This window comes from Anomalospiza imberbis, chromosome 17, assembly GCF_031753505.1.
Source record: "Anomalospiza imberbis isolate Cuckoo-Finch-1a 21T00152 chromosome 17, ASM3175350v1, whole genome shotgun sequence".
NCBI lineage: Eukaryota > Metazoa > Chordata > Aves > Passeriformes > Viduidae > Anomalospiza > Anomalospiza imberbis.
This window is the reverse complement of record NC_089697.1, coordinates 8,620,666-8,638,436: the sequence shown is the minus strand read 5'-3', so window position 1 is coordinate 8,638,436 and position 17,771 is coordinate 8,620,666. Positions and strand designations below refer to the sequence as shown.

Sequence of the window (17,771 nt, the reverse complement as noted above, 5' to 3'; positions counted from 1 at the left end):
AAACCTAAGCCAGAAACAGACATGTATTCTGTCTGTGACTCCAAAACACCTAAAGGTGTGATCAGCTCCTGCCATGACATAGCAATTCCCACCTAACACTTGTCAGCCACCAGTTAATGTGATCTAAAAAAGCCCTGGCTGGGTGATTTATTCCTGCCCTGCGCTTCTGAAGATTCCCAAGAAATGCAAATTGCCTACTCTGCGCCATGGAAGGTTCACCTAATGATCTTAGAAAGAGAGTATGAAAGAAATCTGGACTTCACGGCTCCAGTTCGCTCATCACCGTGACCTCTTCCACAAATGCAGGCTCTGACCTGCTTGTTCCCCCCCCAGAGTAAGCTGCAAGAAAGTATCTGCCAGCTAAGGGTGTCCTAGAAAGAGGAAAACCTTAGCTGTCAATCTCCTTGAGAAGTTCGACACGTGGACAGCTGGAGCGGGCAGCTGCCAGCGCTTGGACGTGGCTCGGCGGCTGCAGGGAGGCTTCACTGCCGGGGGGTTGACCAGCCCATGTCACTGAAGGGTCCCTCGCCCGTGGCCGACCTCGGTGGGGGACCACAGGGTGTGCAGAGGTCAGAGTCGGTGTCTGACTCCCCTTCTGCAATGTAGGGTCTGATTTTGGCCACGGCTGCATAGCAACCGTTGTTAAGGATGTCCAAGTTCTCTTTGGACTGGGAGATGCTAAAGCCGCTGAAAGAGCGCTCCAGTTCCTCGTGGTCCACCGAGGGGATGGAGATGGACGTGTCGCTGTCTCTCATGGCACTCTCATGGTGTTTGGTTGTAATGTCTTCGTTCCTCAGGTACTCCGCGCTCGCCCGGTGCCCGCCGCTGTAGGCGGACAAAGAGCGCTCGTGGGAGGGCGGAGGTGGGATCCGGACCAGCGAGCCAGGGTCTCCAATGGGAGAGGAGCCGTGGCTCTGCCGCTGGCACGACGTGGAGGGCGGGCAGGCGTTGCTTGGGGCTGGTGGGGCGGAGAAGTTCTTCTGACCCATGGAGCTGGTGGACCTGATGATCTTGATGATGCAGCCGTTCTTGTCGATGTGCTCCCTGCTGTCTTCAGGGCTGTGGTAGGGAGGGGCTGGGTCTGGTTCTTTGGACCCAAAGTAAGCCTCTGTCTCCGTTGGTGGGATGCCCATCCGCTGCATGTAAATGTTCACCAGGAAGTCCAGCTTCTTTTCCATGGACTGAACCTGCAAAAACACCACAGTTCCAGCACTATGTGCAGGCTGAGGCACATTAACATCCTGAGTATGAGCAACTTCCGTCGAGGCACAAGTGTGGGGCTGGGCTTCATAAATCACTTCTGACTGCACTGACCCACAGAATCTCAAACTTTTAGTGAATATTTAATTGTCCTGTTCTGAAGGGTTTCATTCTCCACCTTTTTACAGGGTTTCCCTTGTTACAGGATTTTGCTTATGCTCCTCTAATCTTTGTGACAGGCACCAAGTTCTAGAAAAGCTGGAACACAGTTGCTTCTTCCAGCTCCTTGCACTTTGCACTTGTCTGAGCTCAGAAGGCCACCGGGATTTCTGAGCCTTATGCTCTAGAAAGATTTTAAATCTTCAGCAAGGCCAGCAGCTCCAGCAGCCAGGCTCAGGGACTCATTTGTAATGTGTCCAGTGTGGTGGCAAAGAAACCAGGGTGCTGTTTTCAAAAATAATGCAGGCTTTTGACAAACTCACTAAAGTAGACTCAAAGTGCCTGGTTTGAAAGTAGCACTTAGGCTTCCAAGGCATTTAGTGTCTTTTCATAACATCCACCTTGCTTGTTTTTCAAAGTATTCTGGGCTCTCACTTTTTTTTAACTGAAAGGTAACATCCCACTGAGGAAAAAAGCCAAGGAAAAACCAACATAATGCATGCAACACCCTCTGACAAGAACCCCTTCCTGACCCAAGATACCTGTTTTTCAACTTTTCCAAGCCTGCCCATCATGCTGGGGTCTTCAGGCAGCTCCCCTTCTGCTGGCCCTTTGGTCCGATCCTTGTCGGTCATGGAAGATCCTCTCCCAACAATCTGGTCAACTCTACCGGGATCAGAAAATCCCCCCACCCCCGGAAAAGGACCTGGAGTCAGTTGGAGGCAGCAGGTGAGGAGGGCACTGCTTGCTGTGCCTCCACGGGACAAAGCAACAGCCTCTCTCCCAGCTAACACTCCAAATTACTCACAGACACGCAGTGGCACTGAAGTGTTAATTCAGATGCAAAATTCTGAGCAGTATTAGCAGAGTTTGAAATTATCCATTTTTCTGTTTATACAGATAAAACCTGGCACATTATGCACAGTAAATTTACCCATTGCAAAGAATTTCTTTAACTGGCTTTTTTCCAAATCGATTAACTTTTTATTTGCACTGAGAAATTATTATTTTGGGGGAAGAGCAAGTTTTCTGTCTATCAAATATCAATGGGATCTTTTTCAATCTTTGCAGCAGTTTCCTCTCCTCCATGCAAATGTCCATGTGTAATTCTCATGTCCATGAAAATAAGCTGCTTGTCTTAAGATCTGGACATACCGGTGCAGGGATAACTGTTTTAGTGGAATTACATCAAGGCTGAATTTGGCCAGAACTCACCAAACATTACCAAACTGTTTTCATCTCAATGCGGTTCACACTTGTACTGCTAGATTTACTGTTTTTTATTAGCAGGGCTCCCAGCTGGGAGCAGCAGACGGGGCTCCTGCCAAATCAGCTGGGAAAGGTTACCAGGCACATAATTTGGTACTGACTTCTTTACACACATCACATTTGCACTTCCTTATTCCCAGTATGGAAACACCTGGGTTGATTAACAGCTCCATATGAAAAGAAAGGGGGAGAGCAGAACCAGTTTGGAAGCTGGAATTCAATTTTATTAGAGGCATCAAATATAAATTTCTGGAGAGTAAACACTGGAGCTCCTTGATCTCTCCAAAGTCCAAGGGGCAACTCATTTTTGGAATAATTTCTTAATGGCAGCCAGATTTATAGACTAATTCTGTGCTGGGCAAACTTTACTCTTGCATAATGTACCAAACGTAAGGGTGGCAGGGGGAAAGAAGGGTTAATTAATCTGACTGAAACCAAGTTGAGGAATCTTGAGCGAAAACTCAAAATGCTTCTTACACAGTTCTGCCGTGTGGGCCATGGGTCCATGCACCAGGAGGAGGAAAAGGAAAGAACTGAACACAGACAGACAGGGGAAAATGAACAAACAAAAAACAAGGAAAGGAATGAGACGTGAGGCTATTTCCAACACAAGAGCCATCTGTTTGCTTCACATTGGACAGGGACTTCATACTGATGTTGGCTGTTGACACTGAGGGACAGGTACCAGTGGGAATGGACCAGAGTGGCTCCCTTAGCTTATATTAGAGCAACAGCACTTTACAGCACCAGATCTGGCTCAAAGAGATGAAGTGGATGAGCACATCATACCAAAGACAGAAAATATAAGCCAACAAACGTTTCAGAGTTTAGCTTTGATCCCAGAAGCTGCTTGATTTGGGCAGGGGTATAACAGAATTCTGTTCTGCTTAACAAGCCATGTTTGATCCTTTGCTTAGCAATATAAGCACAGGAGTACAAGGAGCACCAAGTGCTGGAATTACAAGTGTGAGGAATATGCATGCCTTATTTCTCTCTTGTAATGGGAGAAGGAAGTCACTGACATTTACAGGAACTCTTCACGAGGGATGCAATTACTGACAGGACATACAGCACAAGAAATCCTAGGACAATGTTGTTACCATGTAAGCAAAGAGCTGTTAAATTGGATACCTCGGGCTACCTTGGTGGGGAATCACAAGCCAAGGCGTGGTACAGCCACTGTATGAACTCCTCTCCTGTATGCACAAGCAAGTAGACTGGTAAAAGAATGAACACGAGTTTAAAGAGGCCCAAAGTCTAAATGTTATTGAGTATTGCAGAAGGCCAAGAACAATCAGGGTGCTCCGTCCTCCTGTCCCATCCAGCACCACACTGACACTGAAATATGTCCACTAATGGAAATGAGATGTCCCTCAGGAGCTGTGGAGTAGAGCAGGGAGGCAGGACAGACTGTGACACAGAGAGGAGAACCCAATATTGCATCGTAACCCTAATTCTAACCTTGCAGAAATCAAGGCAGGACTTCTGCTGTCTTTCATATCTGAAGAGAAGAGCTGTCCAGTGAGTGAACCTCAAATGGCCCATTTCAGGGGCCAGCTAGAACTTCACAGCTGGAGTGATCACTAAGAAGAGCACTAAGTTGTTGCTCACCTTCAAGGACACAACTTGCCTTTAGACCTGCTGGGATTTAGGAGCAGGGCTGAAGCCCTTCACAGAGCTCACCCATAAAGCATTCAGAAGCCCTTTCCCATTGACACCAGAGCCCAGAATTCCTGCTTGATTCATTCCCTGTGTGTCTACACCTGAACATAGTCCTTTGACTCCTGGGGTGGTTGTCTTCCACAGCTCTGAAGAAGCAGAGCCAGATCTCTCCTTGGAGGCAGAGCAGCACCAAGGATGGTGCAGGAGGGCAGCTCTGGGCCTCTGGCTTCAGTGCAGAGAGGGGAGAAGGTGAACCAAGTCCTTCTCTCTTTATGGGAGAAACCAGTGTCAAGGTCTCCCACCCCTTTGCTTCCCATGGCACAAGCTGGACCACAGGAGAGTGCTCCTACCCTCGGCAAAGTGCAGATTTCATTTGTACCTCATCCGATACAAGAGAAAAGAGGAAATGCCTGGTGAGCTCCCAACCCACCTGCACCTAGCTGAGGACCACCAAGAGCAGGGGGTCCTTTGAGTCATTACAAGATTTTGAGTTTTGTCTAAACTGTGCAACAAAGCTCAAAAGATGAAGAAGAAAGAATATATTCCACTTTAGCAAGCAGAAGGGGATAATTTATGTTCTTACTGCATGACAAAGGACCAAGAATCTTCTGAGGTGCCCATCCCACTTCTATACTACAGGCCATGGGGAGATTTGTGTCTTCTCAATACTTATTTTTGCTGCGCCAAATACACATGTGCAGAGGGAAGAATTCAGCTGAAGCTTTGGAAGAGCCGGTCCCATGTTCTTCCTTTCCTGGCAGAAGAGGATTCAGAGATTTCTAAGGATGCACAACCAACTGTGCCATCTGCTGTCCTTGGTTGGCTCTGCTGGGCCTCAGTTTTGGGAGGGAGAGAGAAGAGGGGATTGCTCTTTAAAGTGCACTTTACTGTCTTTCCTTCTTTCTAATGATACAAAAAAAATGTAAATTCTTGCATCAGCCACAGTGCAGGTTTTCTCATGCTTCATTATGCTTCATGCTAACAGTGCATGCAAAGAGGTGTAATATGTCACCCTCGGGCCAGAAGCAGACATCAAAAGGTCAAACGGCTCAAATGAGATAAAAATGAAGTGTTTGGGAATAGATAGTCAAGTATTTTCTTTTTTTTTTTTTTTCTTTATCTCTTATAAATTTTTGTAAACAATCCAGGCATTGAAGCCAAACCCCCTTCATCCATGTCACAGGACTGGCCACTTACCCCTTGATTTGGCAATAAAACTTGCTCTTAACAAATTTAGATCAACAACTGTTTTCCAAAAATTACAGCTGAGATTGTACCTATTCTAGGATAAATTAAATCAGCTGATCAAGGGAATTTTATCCAAAGTGTCTGTGTGTAGAGCATGGAGCAAACACCATCAGCCAAACCACAGCTGTGGGCATCTACCAGGATCCCCCTGACTTTGCTGGGAGCTGCTTGCAGAAAGATTTTGGCTGAACTGGGCAATCCATAGAGTAAAGACAGCTCATGGGACATCCCTCCCATGATGTTTCTCTTAGCAGAATTTGGCTAAAACAGTGGGTGCAGGCTGAAAAGGAGAAGATGGACACAGCTTCAGACCTCCTCACAGGACACAGACCCACATGGTGTTGGGGAGACAAAGACATGGCAGCAGCAGAGCCTGACCCAGGGTTTTTGGATCTGGGCTTGGGGCTGCTCAGAGCTCTGGTTCCCATCCATCAGTCCCTTGAGCACCTCACAAGTGCTGCTGGTGTCTGTGGGAGGATGAAACTGCCAAAAATTAAGTGTAGCATAAGCCTTTTCATGGGTGGGAACAGAGATTTCAGCAGCCTTCTGTACCCTGCTGCTTTCTGCAACCACAGCTTGATAAGGGGGAAAAGAAAAAAAGTCATTGGAAAAAGGAGAAATTATGAAAAAAAGTCTAAACATCCCAGGAGCCTCGTGGGCATGTGCAAAGACTTTTTAATCAGTATTAGAAACTGTATAAATGGTGGGGAGAAAGTCATTAGCATGAAGCTGATAGAGCAACAGTCTTGGACTGAATAAAACAAATATTCCAGTTTGAGACCTCTTCCCTTCAGATCCATCAATCACCTTTGCTGTGTGTGAGGCACAAGTTTTCACATGAAAATCTTGCTTTTAGTGAAGGATTGTTGGACATATCATCTTAAAGGTTAAATACAACAAAATTCATGTGAATATGTATTTTTAAATTTAAATATAAATGTTTCTGCAGACAGCAAGGTTATTTTGTTTTCAAAGACTTATTTTGGCAGAGAAGAGGAATGGGCAAAATTACTTTCTGAAAGCATTTTTTTCAAGCATAAAGCTCCGGGCTTCTAGAAAATTCTATTTTTTTAATGTTTGAACTAGCTGAGTGGGAAAAGGTAAGCTTTCAATATTCCTTTTACTTACATTTTTCTAGTGAAGATTACTCAGAGCAGCTTAAAAAAATCAGGAGATTTGTCACATTTTAGCTCTTACGGAGGCAAATATATTTAGGAAAAAAATATTTGAGGTAAGCTTACTGCATTTAAAAATCACCTACTATTTCTGCATGGAAATTTACTTTCTGGCAAATATTTATACCTGCCTTGGGCTCTAGTGGTCTCAGTGCAAGGAGAAAATACAGCCTAGCTCATGGCCTTGCTGCCCAGGCCTCAGAATGCCCTAAATTGGGAATTTTTGTTAGAATATATTCCTCAGTGCATGAGCTTCAGATATGGTTTTACTTAGGGAGAGAACTTGATGAGAACTATCTCGCTGTGTGACCGAGAGCTGGGTTTGACTCCTGCTCCTTTTGCTTGGAAAATCAGGATTGATTTCTTATTTTTCGGAGTATGAGTCCCATGGATGTAGTATTTGAACACAATATTTTCCTCCATGGTCAGTAGAGTGGCACCAGGAGGAAATAGAAATCACTGTGCTCACCAGCTACAAAACACTTCATTCTTACTTTGCCCACTGAAATAAACTTATTTCATTGTCCAAAGAGCTGCAGAGGCTCCTTTGCTTGTGTGTGGATGGTGTTATCCTTTAAGACGTGGATTGTTCATTTTATATTGGCTTTGTGGGTAAATATTCCACCTTTTACGTTTGAAGACAGCCTGATAAAATATGAGATCTTTTAAAAAGATACAATTTAGCTTTCTAACACCTCGAAGAAGACTGAAAATAGAAAATAGGCTCGCTGAAGGAACTGATGGTTATTGATGACTGAATGAACGTCCCCTTTTTTGTTCCCCTCTGGCTTGAAGGTAAATCAGAGCACGCCCAGAGCAGCAAACCCTTGTGAATCATGATTTAGCAGGCTGCACTGCTAAGTGAGAAATGCCGTCATATAACTGGCATGAAAGGGGTTTGACATTAAGCAAATGAAAAAAATTCCAGAGAAAGCGGCATTCTGGTGAATCCTAACCTAGGCGAGTATTGGGGAGACTCTTTGGAAGAATACATGGGTCCTTTGGTTGGATACTTCTTATGCCGGGGAGTTGAAGGGGGTGGGGGACCCACAATCATATCTATCCTGGCAAAGTAAATAAGAAAAAAGACACCAGCAAAATGCATAATGAAGCAACACGTAGAGAAAAGTTGGTCAGAGAAAAGTCGCAGAAAGAAACAACTGACAAACAGAACAACAGGGAGAGAAAGAGAGAGAAATTGAAAATATATTCCGCTGGAAACAGAAGGCTCTCGCCTACCACCTGGTTGTTGGTGAAAAACCAGTCTTACCCATCTCAGGGTAAGATTTGGAGATTTAGGCACCGCTGCATCATCATTAGGAGTTCCCCCCACCCCAGATATTACAGGCACCGTGCTTTACCCTCTGGAATATATTTGCATATGTGTGGCAATATCCCATTGAGGTGGCTGGATATGAAACAACATATATTCATCCTCCTTTCAGTTCCAGTGCTAGAGAACACATCCTCAGCTAGTTCAGGGAATCATGAGCTGCTGGGAGTCGGCGAGGAACGCTGCAGGACTGGATAACTCAATGAATGGGAGACATCCATGGTTGGCAAGGTGTCAGGATGGAACACGAGACAATGTGAACACAACACTGAAAAGAGCACATTGCAGACACAGTGACAGAGGCTTTACTGATTAAAGAGGAAAGTACATGTAAACACCCCAGAAATGTGCTTGGATGCAGCTTTAATCCACCAAAGCCCTGGCTAGGGGAGGTCAGAGCCAGCCCTGCCGAGCTGGGCTGGCAGGAAGAACACAGGGCTCTGACTGATGAAGGAAAGGGACATTAAAATATCTGTTCTCAAAGTGCCCCGTGACTTCCTCCCCGCAATCCACCATATGGGTGCAGGGTCCAGCACTGGCCATGGCCTTGTCTACAGGGGCCCTCCTAGTTGTACTGGGCAGGTGCCCAGCCATGGGACCTGTTGGTGCCAAAAGGGTGGCCCCAAAGGGGTCTGCTCCCATCACCATCCCTGATCTCCTGCTCAATGGAGACAGTCAAACCAGTGAAGCTGCCTGGTAGTCTTGGATCCCAAATCCAGGTGCTTCATGCTTTTGAAGCAGCTCCTGGTCCTCCTGGCTTCCCTGTGAGAGGATGGGTGGTGGCTTGTCCAGCCCCAGAACCTCATTCTCACAGTCCCAGACCTACAGCTACGAGGAGAATCCAGTTTGGTCCTTGAAAGCTGCAATTCCTTACCCCAACCTGCCAAAAAAAGCAGACAACCAAAACTGCTTTGTCTTTGCAGCACATGCCCCTGAAGGACTGGGAGACCTGGATGGGTGGTGAGGCAATCTGCCACAGCCCTCAGGGTGCTGGAGACTCAGGCATCCCACCTGGAGCCAACAGAGATGACAACCCCAACGCCCAGGACTCACTGCGGAGGCGGCCTCGAGGCCTCTTTTTTCGGGTTACTAAAGTTAGGAAATCTCAATCCCCTTCCCCTCCTCCTCCCCCTCTATATTCAGCTACACATCTTGGATCTGTGATCACTGAATTCGTACAGAACAGGAGGGAGAAGCTCACACAGAGGAAATTCTCCAGGATATTTTGGTCTCCATTGCAAGGGAGAATGTTCCTTCTGGGAAAAGCACAGTGTGCAGCAGGGCTGAGAAAGTTACCTCTGCGTCTTGAACATCAAAAATAGCAGAGTTAAAATGATCTTGGAGAGATTCATGGCAGAACAGAGATTTGTCTTTTTCCCAAGACAATTTTCCTACTTCATTCCCAAGGTTCATGTCAGCCGTTTGATACACAAACACTTCTTTTTTCTTCACATTTGCTGACTCTACCAGGGACATAAATGGGTCTGAAATTAAAGGAAAACTTCCTCAATGGCTTCTAGTGGAAGCTAGGCTTTCACAGCCATCAAGGGAAGTAATTTCATTCTGCAAGTGTAAAAGCAAATGGTGTATTTTTTTGACTGGAGATTGCCCATGGCCAAGCCCTGCCACAGTTGTGGGTGTCCTTCAAGCTCTGCAGAACTGGAGCTACTTCTGCTGAGCCAACACAACCGGGGGTATTGGAGGCTTGGGGTCTACTTTTCCCATCAGGACTGAGGGAAGAGTGGTCAGACTAAAAGATTAAACTTTTAGTCTGTTCAAAGAATTAAACTTCCTCTGTTCAAAGAATTAAACTTCTGTGTTTGAGGGTTTTTTCCTTACAGGATGGAACCTTCTTGGTTCCATGTGTCCCTTTTCCACATTCCTTCCCCTGTTAAAATGAACACATCTTGCCCTAAAATCTAAGCACAGAAGCTGAAATGCAGCTCAGCTAAACCCCACCTCTATCGGTGGGCTTGGATAAGAAACTCCCATCAGCATGGACTTTGAGCACACTGTGCCATCCAAGGAGGGATTCCTCCTGAAGTGGCTTAGCATCCCAAGGGTGGGAGGGAGCTGCTGCCTCCTGACTGCTCTCTGTGTCTGTGGCAGCAGGGACACAGCCAGGACATCAAATTTTGTCTTATTTCACTCCCAGAAAGGTACCAAATTACCCACGAGCCTTAACCCTGGGGCACCAAACCTTTGCACCCTGCCAGGAGGACCATGGAGACACCAACCCGCCTTTCCTATGGGATATACCATATTGCCAAAACGCCCAAAATAAAGCAGGAGGATGAGCCATGATTTTTTTATGTCCTAACATGGGCAGTAAGGGAGTTTTAGGGCAGTCCCTGTCCTGCTTATCCCTCTGGGTTCCAGCCATAAGCACTGATGTCTTCCATGGGGGTTTGTCTTAAAAAGTAAAAGAATAAGCTGTAGCTGCAAAGGGAAGTGTCTCTCCTGGGAATACCTCCACAGTGAACAAAAAGTAGTGGAAAATGAAGCAAAGAGAGGGGTTTCTTGCCTGGCCTGAAGGTTTTTGATCCGGGAGAGCATGTCCAGGTGCCCAGCTGAGTACTGCTCGATGACGTCCATCACGTCGTAGGGCCGAAGGCTCTCCTTAAACTTGCGCTTGGAGACCAGAAACCTCATAATGCTGCAGGAGACAGAGAGCAAAATTCTAACTCAATCCCTGGGTGCAGCCTGACCTGCTTAATGGTGGATAAAAAACACTGCAGGGAGCTGCTTTGGAAGGAAAATGGAATAAATCCCAACCCTGTGGGTTTGGGAGAGGATGCAGCAAGAGGAGAGAGGAAGGGGATTGCGGGGGCTGGTGGCTGAAGCCCTGTCTGCGCCAGGGGGTCCCTGATGCCCCTTGGACTGTCACTGTCATCTGTGCATGTGCTCTCTGCACCACTTTTAGAAATGTCAGCATTACATTCAGAGCTGGTGAGAACTGTCATTTGGATGCATCCCTGTGGGGGATTTTCCTGTTTCTCCGTTTATTCCTTTCCTAAGCAAAAATTGCCCTTCCTGGCAAAATTGTCTGTTAAACAGGGCAGGCCACCCAGGGGAAAAGCAGCCTGCAGCACACACATGTCAGCATTTGCCAGCACTTCCCAGGCTTTACATTTCTCATTTTTCTCTATAATTTATTTTTCTGGATCGCTTCCCCCCCTCTCCCTCTCTTACCACACTGCCCTGATGCTGACTTTCAGCCCTGGTGTCAAATCTTCTGTCACAAACTCGCAGTTGCAGCTCTTGTTCTCATCAGGAATGTCTTCTCCAGGGAGGCTTGCTTCTGGGTTTGGGACAGGGAAGGAGAAACACAACACGTTACTATCTCCTGTGCCAGAGCTGCACAAGGAAAGATGAGGCAGATCACAAACAGCAACCCCGGGGGAAGCAGCAGAGAAGCCTTTGCTGAGCATCCAGACAAGAGCATTTCTCAGGATGTGCTTAGGTGACATTCAGCAGTGCCAGCTGCAGCTCTCACCCATACCTGTATCAGTGAATCCCAGCATCATTTGAGTTGGAAAATCCCTCTAAGATCATCAAGTCCAGCCATTCCCCCAGCATGGCCAAGCCCAGCCACAAAACCATGTCCCTAGGTGCCACATCTGGATGTGTTTTAAATCCCTCCAAGAAGGTGAATCCACCACTGCCCTGTGCAGCCTGTTCCAGAGCTTGACCACCCTTTTAGTGAAGAAATTTTTCCTAATATCCAACCTAACCCTCCCTAGCACACCTTGAGGTCATTTCCTCTTGTCCCAATGCTTGACCCTTCCTCCTTTTCCCATCCTTATATACAGAAATACAAACATTATCATGGGTATCAGAAGGGGTTTTCTTGCCTCTTCTAATCATTATTGACAAGTCTGGGTTGGAAGAGATCTTGTAAAGGCCCTCTAGCCCAACCCCCTGCAATGGGCAGGGACATCAACTTAATCAGGTTGCTCAGGCTATTCCAAGCTAAAAGACTGGGAAGGGAAAGAGTCCCAACACCTTGGCTGGCAGCTCTGGCCTTCTTAGGTGGGAAGGGAGAGGATGTTGGGGCCAGCTGGGAATTTAGGGTCCAGCAGGGCTGCCCAAGCCCTCACCTTCCGAGTTCTGCCGCGACGCCGCTCCCTTGATGCGGAACGCTTGCCGGGCTCGGCTGCGGTCTCCGAAGCTCCAGCTCTTGGGCACTTTGCTCGGGCTGTCCTCGATACTCTGGTCAGCACTGGGGGACCTCCTGATGCCCTGAGCCTGTGGAGAGCCTTTCCCTTTGGTGCCAGCACCGCGGGGACTGGAGAAGACACGATCTTTCAAACTGACCTTCTGACTGTTCAGAGAAACACGTTGAAACAAAGACAAAAAGGAGACAGCAGGAGGAGTCATTCTGGAAACCACGCAGTCCTTCCCCACCAGCCATTAGAAACCAAGAGCACTTCCAAGCAGCAGTGACATGTAGTTTTGCTGTTGGCTTTTCTTTTTTTTTTTTTTTTTTTTTATTATGTATTTTTATTTTTGTTTTAAAGAAAGCATTATAGAAATGTTTCTGTCATCATGAGTGAAATGGGAATGGTTCGTAAGAGAGAGAAAATAATGAGGACTTAAACAGAAGCCCCTCATGGGATGCCAGGGCTGGCGGGACAGAATGACATTAACAATGAGGTTATGATTCCTTAAATCACTGATCGGCTCCGATCACGAGTTAGGAAGCTTTTCTTTCACAACTGCCTTCCAAAACACTATGGCTAATAAGAAAATACCAATTAAAAAAACCCCAAACCATCATCTTAAAACTTTTGTGCAAACCCTTCACTTCTGGTGCTCAGATCTGTCCTTTCCCTTTCTTCAGCTCCTGTATTTCCTCCCTCTTAAAACATGATCTGCCCCTTTTATATATTCCAAAGAGTTCCTCTTTATCCAGTTACATATTGAAACACATACATACAAACACTGTGCAACTCCTTTGTATCCTATAAAAATCCCATTTAAAAGCTATCTGCCATCTCCCTCGAGGTCTGCTACGGCTGTCATAAACATGGAAAGCAAAATTTTAAAACTCCAGAATATGGCACTTTCATGCCTTTTTTCCTATGAGAATCCTTGCAATTATGGTTGGAAAAGGTCTCTCCAGAAACAGAGATAATCTCACTGGGAAATAGTGACCACCCAGCTCTAATTAGTTTCCAAATTCTGAAATTTGCATTTAAAGCCTTTCACCCAAATGAAGATGTTGAATTTTCATGTGAAAATTTTAGAACAAAGAGATTTTGTGAATCTTTATGAAACCACAAACTTTATAGAGACAGCACTGAGGAAAGCAGACTGCAAATACTTTTGGATCATTTCATATTTTCTTAATAGCAATCGATGATTAAACTCCACTGATTAGAGGCTGAACAACTAGTGCAAGATACTTGCACAAATAGCCAATATTGTATATATAGGTATATCAAAACTGAGTGAAGACAGGGATTGAATTCCCAGCATTCTGTACCATTGCAGCAGCCACTTATCATTCTGCTGCCAGCTCTCTGCCGCAATTTGCGGGAAGAACATTTCAGAAATTTTAACTTCCACATCACCAACCAAAGACCTGCTTTTTTTTTGGTGTGTCTTTCAGCAGCACCGACGTAAAAGTCAGAGCCCCACGGCCCTTCTTTGCCTTCAAAACTGGCATGAGGTTCTTCAATCAGAACTTGGCTGCTGGTTTTGAAGCAAAGCAAAACACTGCTCCCTTTTCCCAGCCGCCGGCTGTTCCCTGCTGACAGGAGCAGACACCAGCTCCGGCCAGCCAAGGAAGAAGATGTGACTCGAGGACACTCAGGGAGCAGATTTGTTGACTAAGAAGGTGCTATTTTTACAAAGTCACTTTACATTGCGAGACAACAAACATTTACAGGGAGAGAAAGGTGCTTAGGCAGCATTTTGCAGAGTTTTGTAGGGAGGGCATCTGCTGGGCTGCAGGGAAGGGTTGGCTGCAGCCATAAGCTCAGCAGCAATTTCACATTGAAAGATGGATTGGAGAGAAAATAAAATTTGCTTATGACCAAATTAAAAAGACAGAATTATTCCAATTAAAGATGAATGTTAATTTGGGTAAGTGCTGGGGATTGAATTTCCACTGTGGTGTCCATCTGCAGGGTGTGTCTGAAGGCCATGAGATCATCAGAGCTGACATCCAGGTCAAAGGTACAAATCCACACAGGAATCTGGGAACAAGCACATGCCTAAACACCTTTCTGGATGTAAGCCTTCATTACTACTGCCACCAAAACCATCATACATAATGCGCCAAAGGATTAAAGGAAATTATCACTCTGAGTTTCTTGGATTAGAAACCAGATTGAAATTTCATAATTTGATTCTAAATAGGCCAACTGGAACTTCTTTCTTTATTTTTGTTGATTTTAAAAATAATATTTTTGAATCCACTGTGTTTCAGTAGTACTATTACTTTGAATTACCTTTTTAAAAAGTAAGTTTTATAAAAATGCTTTAGCAGCACAGCCATATTCAGGATTCAAAGTGATCATTTTGTGCCCTATCCTCTGCTGAGTTTCTCCCATCACCAATCCTAGCATAAAACCAGCTGCCTTTCACTGAGTATGGCAGGGCCTTTTCCTTGGAGCCTCTTTTCCATTCCCACAACAAATGTGCTACAAATGTTTGCAGGAATCACAAAAAGCAAAAAAGAAAGGGTTGAACTTGGTGAGGGATACGAGCAAAGAGTTTAAATCCTGAGAGCATGAGGAGCAACACATCAAAAAGTCTCATAGAAATCTGATGAACAATTAAGATCTGGGTGGGTTTTGTTCCCAAGTACTCACTAAGGAAAAAAACCCAACTCTTGATGCAACTTCTTTGTTTTAACATAGACAACACGAGCCACCATGAACAACTGATAGAATCTTTCCTTCTGCCATGCAATTCCCTCATTGGAAACGACACCTGGAATCACATGCAAGTACAATCCCTGCAGAGGAGGGTGCTGTTGGGGTCTGCAGGAGCTGGTAGGAAAAAAAATCCCAAAGAAATACGGACATACACAGGGATATATGCTGTCAGCTAATCCAAGATCATGTTCTCACTCAACCAGAAAGTCATGCAGAGAGACGTAGAGTGCCTCAGAGGGATGTCACTCCAGGATGGTAAATGAGCCTCAGCTGAGTGGGAGGTGTTGGTGACACGTAGGTGAGGACAGCAGGGACAGATGGACACTCACAGTCGTGACAGCGGCGCAAGCACGGGGCAGGAGCTCTGCTCGTGCCAGGGGAAGGAAGGGAAAGGGAACTGTGGCTTTGCAACCAGAGGCACAGCTTAGGGGAAGTTACAACAGCCTGATAGGTTGTGATTTAATTCTAGGTCCACTCCAAGTGGCATCTATGAAAACAGATTTGATAGCAAAAAATTACCTTTCCAGGCTGACTGTGGGGAAAGTTTATAAATATTCAGGTTTGACTTGAATTTAACAAAAGATAGAAACTGAGCTGATTTCTGTTGCCAGTCAAAAACTGAGTCCATGCTGCAGAAACTGGATGATGTTCACTGCTTCAGTGGACTTTGCATTTTGGTTAAGTCCAACTGCCCAGCACTCAGCAGAGAAATGGGCAAGTACTGACCTTCAAAATGAGCTGCCATCAGCCTTCTTAGGATGCCAGGGGTTTAAGCTCCTGTTTGAAATGCTCTGGTTTGGGGTTTATTCCAGTTCTCTATAGTATCAAATCAGCACTTTAAAAAAAAATGTGGACTCATTACATTAGCAGTAATTTCAGATCAATAAAAAGTATCAGTTGTAAGGTCTTGTCATTGATTTTAAACTGTGCTTGAGCCATTACTTCATTTTCTTCTCAGCTAGCCAGAATGAGCCAGACTAGCACAGACTCAGATCCATCTGTGCATCCAAACTCAACCACTATCAGTGCTCATTCTTCTGAGAAGCTGTGGCCAGGAGAAAAAGGCTGTCTCCTGTTGGTAAATGAGGGGCTTTTTTTAAATCAAGAGTTTGTGCTGAGCTTGTGGCATATGAGAACAACTCATTAAAACCAGGCAGGAGTTCCAGGAGTGAATGATGGTCTTTGTGACTATCACTGGGCTCCAGTCTGCTTGCTGCTGTGAGTAAGAGGCAAAAAACAATTACTGGTGACATGAAGGAAAGGAAAATAAGACTGTGTATGCAAAAGTTGCCGTGACTAAAACAAAAACCAAGAGAGGGCCTGGCTCAAGCCTGGTCTGCCTCCAGTGATTCCAGAAAAAACATTGCTAAAAGGTGAATTCAGCCTAGAGAACGCAGTTTCTAGAAGCAGAGAAACCTGGGTGTAAGGGAAACAAAACATCAGCCAGTGATCCTGTCATGATGAGTAATCCCTCTCCTTTTCCTCATCCACAGCCATGGTGCTAGACTTGGATGGAAGCCACTGATGCTGTGATGGCAAAGACTGGAATTGCACCATCCCTGCAGCCACCACACAAGCACAGAAAAGCAGAGGGCCTCGGATGAGTGAAGGGACAGTGGAGCCAGACTCACGTCTGTAACCTTTGCTGTCCTGCAGCATCCTGCTATAATCACCCATCTCTTCCTAATTCCCAGCCCTCTTCTCCCAGACTGATGTTGAGTGTTGTCAGACAGCACGTCAGCCACATCCTGCATCTTCTCCCAGCCGTTTGCTGCTTGCCAGCTCGGCTGTTCTGCATTTCAGGAGCAAAGCAAAGCAGCCAGGCTGCACCTCCGAGCTGGCTGATCATTCCCAAACCAGCCTTTAAGGAACCTGCTCCACCCAGAGCCACAGGCCAGTAAAGGGCACTGCAAACACCTTTCCTTCACTGCTCTGGGTGCTCTTCCCACTGTGAGGTGCCCTCATCTCTGAGTGTGCTGGGAAAGTCTCTTATGAAGCAGAATATGATAGAGCTGATAATCTGGCTTGGTGTAGTTACATTACTGTCTAAAAATGAATATGTTATTGCATTTATTGACTAAGGATCATTGGTTTAGTACATTAAGAAACCACAGCTTCTAAGGAGTTTCCTATTAATTTACCTACATTGAATTTTCCATGATTGCCTCATCGTGTGCTGTTATTTTGTTATGTGCATCCTAGATGAAGGCTTTTAGCACTCAGCCTGAGCTGCATCAAAGTGCTGGCATCTGCCCCAAGAGTTTGTGCAGTGGGGATTGGTGGCAGACACCCAAGGGTCCAGAGAAACAAGACATCTGAATTATTTTTACATCCCTTCACAGTTAACCCACAGTTCAACTAAAGCACAGGGTGTACAACACTACATTCAGGAAGGATGCAGGCAACAAAGATGGTCTTGTAGCTACTCCAAAGTTCAAGACTCCTTTTTGACTGGAAGAACCACAGTCTGTCATCTTCCTTTTCAGACTCTTCAACAGATTAAGAAGGTATTTAGGTAACACTTTGTTTCATCCTCCCTTTCCCTTGCAGAACTCAAGATGGGGGAGATGAAATGAGGACCACAGTGGGAAGGAATTCAGTAGAAAACAGAAAAAAATTACACTGGCTTACGCAATTAAAAATCCATGCCTAGGAAGACATGCAAGGAAGACATTGAGATCAGAGTGGCTGATTTTCCAGAAAACAGAACTAGACACGAACAGATGAGAGGACAGATTATGAATAGCACTGCTCATTTTCATCTCTGCCAAAAACAACCTCAGTGTTAAGCAACTGAGAGGAGGCTTTCTCTGGGGAGGAGTCCCTGCTCACACTACA

At 45.6% G+C, this 17,771-nt stretch overlaps 1 protein-coding gene across 14 annotated transcripts in view; it reads right to left on the bottom strand.

Annotated features, from left to right (window-relative positions):
* Nucleotides 1–326: 326 nt before the first annotated feature.
* Nucleotides 327–17,771, bottom strand: part of KCNQ2 (potassium voltage-gated channel subfamily Q member 2) — a 63,866-nt gene continuing 46,421 nt past the window's right edge. For 8 of the 14 annotated variants that reach the window (XM_068207886.1, XM_068207891.1, XM_068207888.1 and 5 more), the window contains 5 exons: nt 12,147–12,370; nt 11,239–11,347; nt 10,571–10,702; nt 1,902–2,025; nt 327–1,187 (listed from right to left, as the gene is read on the bottom strand). In XM_068207886.1, coding sequence (XP_068063987.1) covers nt 483–1,187; nt 1,902–2,025; nt 10,571–10,702; nt 11,239–11,347; nt 12,147–12,370 — 1,294 coding nt within the window. In that variant the 3' untranslated portion in view covers nt 327–482. Of the gene's footprint in view, nt 1,188–1,901; nt 2,026–7,669; nt 7,778–10,570; nt 10,703–11,238; nt 11,348–12,146; nt 12,371–17,771 lie in introns of those variants that run through there. The other 6 variants (XM_068207899.1, XM_068207900.1, XM_068207890.1 and 3 more) reach the window with 4 other exon arrangements.